A 2,290-nucleotide genomic window follows, 5' to 3' on the forward strand; every position below is an offset into this window, starting at 1 on the left:
TTTTATCCTTATCGATTGCGATATTTTATGCATTTTCTATTGGATAAAGGATATTTTATGCTCGCTTATTCGCATTATCCAAAACAACCCTGCTTGTGGGTGCTTCCTCAACTGGAAGCAGTCCTAGCAACTCTGACGGCAGCATCCTTTTTCCTCCTAAGTCCCGCCTCTAGCTCGCCACCGGCAACGCTATGGCCCTCCTGGCCTCTCTAATTCACGCTGTCTATACTGTTCTGCCTGCGCGCTCACTGGCTGGATGGCGGGCAACACTCCGCTGCTTTTCGGCTGCATTGGGCTCTCCAGCGTGCTGCTGTTTGGCCCGGGATTGGTCCTACTGGGTAGGCTTGGGTGGGAGGCGTTTGAGCTGCCTAGGGAGAATACGATTTGGGCGGTTGTTCTAGTATGTGTTTGTCCGTTTTCTTTGCGCCTTTTTTGGTAGGGGCTTCGAAGGGAGGGTGTCAGCTGCTTACTGGTTTGAATCTTCCTTCTCGAGCCAGTTTTATCCCCTGTGATCCTGAAAACTTTAGGGATGATGACTAACAGATGCGTTTCTCTACAGGGTAATGCCGCAGTTTCAGCTGTTATAGACTTGGCCTGGGTGGCATAAATAGTAGCCTACTTTCTTTACCGCTTTAGAGAATAGATAGACTAATAATAAGATCGGCTATAAGTGGCTTACTATGATCTTTAACCGCTATATTAAGCGCAAAGTGTGCTTAAATAAAGAGTAGAGGCTTTTAATCTGTGATGGCTATGGCTTTTATCTAAATATACAGGTCCTTAACTGGTGCTATGCAAATAAGGTTCTTGTAGCTGTATTTCCTCCATATAGTATATATAGACTTCAGCCTCTCGACGTCTTGTTATTCTCGCCGCTAGTAAAGTATTATAGCCGTAATCTCGATTACCATATAGCGTATAATTAAGGGCTTGTTTCTATAGGCAAGCGACACTTTTAGACGATCTTTTAGGCCGCGTATAATTAAGCCTTTACGCTAGATAACATTGCTAGTGGATAGAAGAAGACTGGAATCTATCCGTTTAATCCTAATACTGTTTTAGGCCGCCTCTTAAAACGTGCGGAACCTATTAAACGCTATAGTAGGCAGGGCAATGAGAGAGGAGCTCTAGCTACGCTTAACCTTCTAGGATATATAGGCGAATAACAGACTTCTTATAGAAGAGAATAATGGGCTTAAGGCAGCCCTCTGTAATAAGAATAATAAGTAAGCTAAGAGTAAGGGCCTTTTTGAAGAATTACGCGACGTTAGAGAGGGTAACTTCCTATTTTTAAGCCCTGCTAAAGTATAGTAAGTAAAGGACCTAAAAACCAAGCGTGAGCAGGCTAAGATAAACGAACGACGCGCTATTAAAGAGAGGAAGATTTAACGAGTAATTGCGAAAGAAAATAGGCTCCGTATAGAGGCAGAAAAGAAAGCTGCTTAGCTTACTAATTAAGTGCGCAGGGCTACGGAAAAGGCTGTAAAGAAAGCTAAACAATAATAAGCAAGAGAGGATCGTAAGGTAGCCTAATAGCTTCGCTAAGAGGCTAAGGCGGCTAAAAGGACACCTAGGAAGAAGAAGAATAAGGTGTTTAATAAGGAAGTTTAATTAATTAAGGTAGTAGAGGTAGAAGAGGCTGCTGCTATACCCCCCTCTTAGGGTACGCGAATAAGGAAAATAAACCTACTATAGAGGTTTAAGGACTGCGAGCTCTAATTAGCTAGATTTGTAGCTCTTTAAAGCCTTATCTACTAGAATTATATAAATATTAGATTTTATATGTCGCGAATAGCCTCAATTTTGCTATAGTGGTGATGCTAGATTTGGCCTATATAACTAGGCGGGCTATACGGCTAAGCGGACTAATACTTACTTATTAACCTAGTAACCATATACCGATATATATCTCCCTTTCTACCCGTTTCCTATCTTCTTTCCTTATACAACGTCTTAACTTTACTACGCAGTCTATATACGTAGCTTAATAATATCTACTTTGCTATATATTATTGCCGCTCGTATTTACTTCGTGATATCTTTTAATATATCAAACGGACCCTTTATTAGCGTATAAAATTGGGAATAAATTAGTCTATCCGTACTCTCCTTTTCACGTCGTGCAGTAAATATAGTCTGGCTTATTATATCTCTATTACGGGACACCCCCGTAATATAACGGTGCTGGAGCGCGTTATCTGCTACTTTGCCGTTTTCTAGGCAATTTGCTGTTTCTAGGGCAATTTGCCGTTTTCTGGGCAATCTGCCATATTCTGCTATATTCTATAGG

At 41.5% G+C, this 2,290-nt stretch overlaps 1 protein-coding gene across 1 annotated transcript; it reads left to right on the forward strand.

Annotated features, from left to right (window-relative positions):
- Positions 1 to 647: 647 nt before the first annotated feature.
- K441DRAFT_585047 (uncharacterized protein) lies at positions 648 to 926 on the forward strand (the record flags this gene model as incomplete). Its single annotated transcript, XM_067644564.1, has 2 exons — positions 648 to 710; positions 732 to 926. Coding segments are annotated over 2 exons (258 nt in total), but the record flags the coding sequence as incomplete, so codon positions are not given.
- Between the last annotated feature and the right edge of the window lie 1,364 nt (positions 927 to 2,290).

The sequence above is a fragment of the Cenococcum geophilum genome, assembly GCF_001692895.1.
Source record: "Cenococcum geophilum 1.58 unplaced genomic scaffold K441scaffold_59, whole genome shotgun sequence".
Taxonomy (NCBI): Eukaryota; Fungi; Ascomycota; class Dothideomycetes; order Gloniales; family Gloniaceae; genus Cenococcum; species Cenococcum geophilum.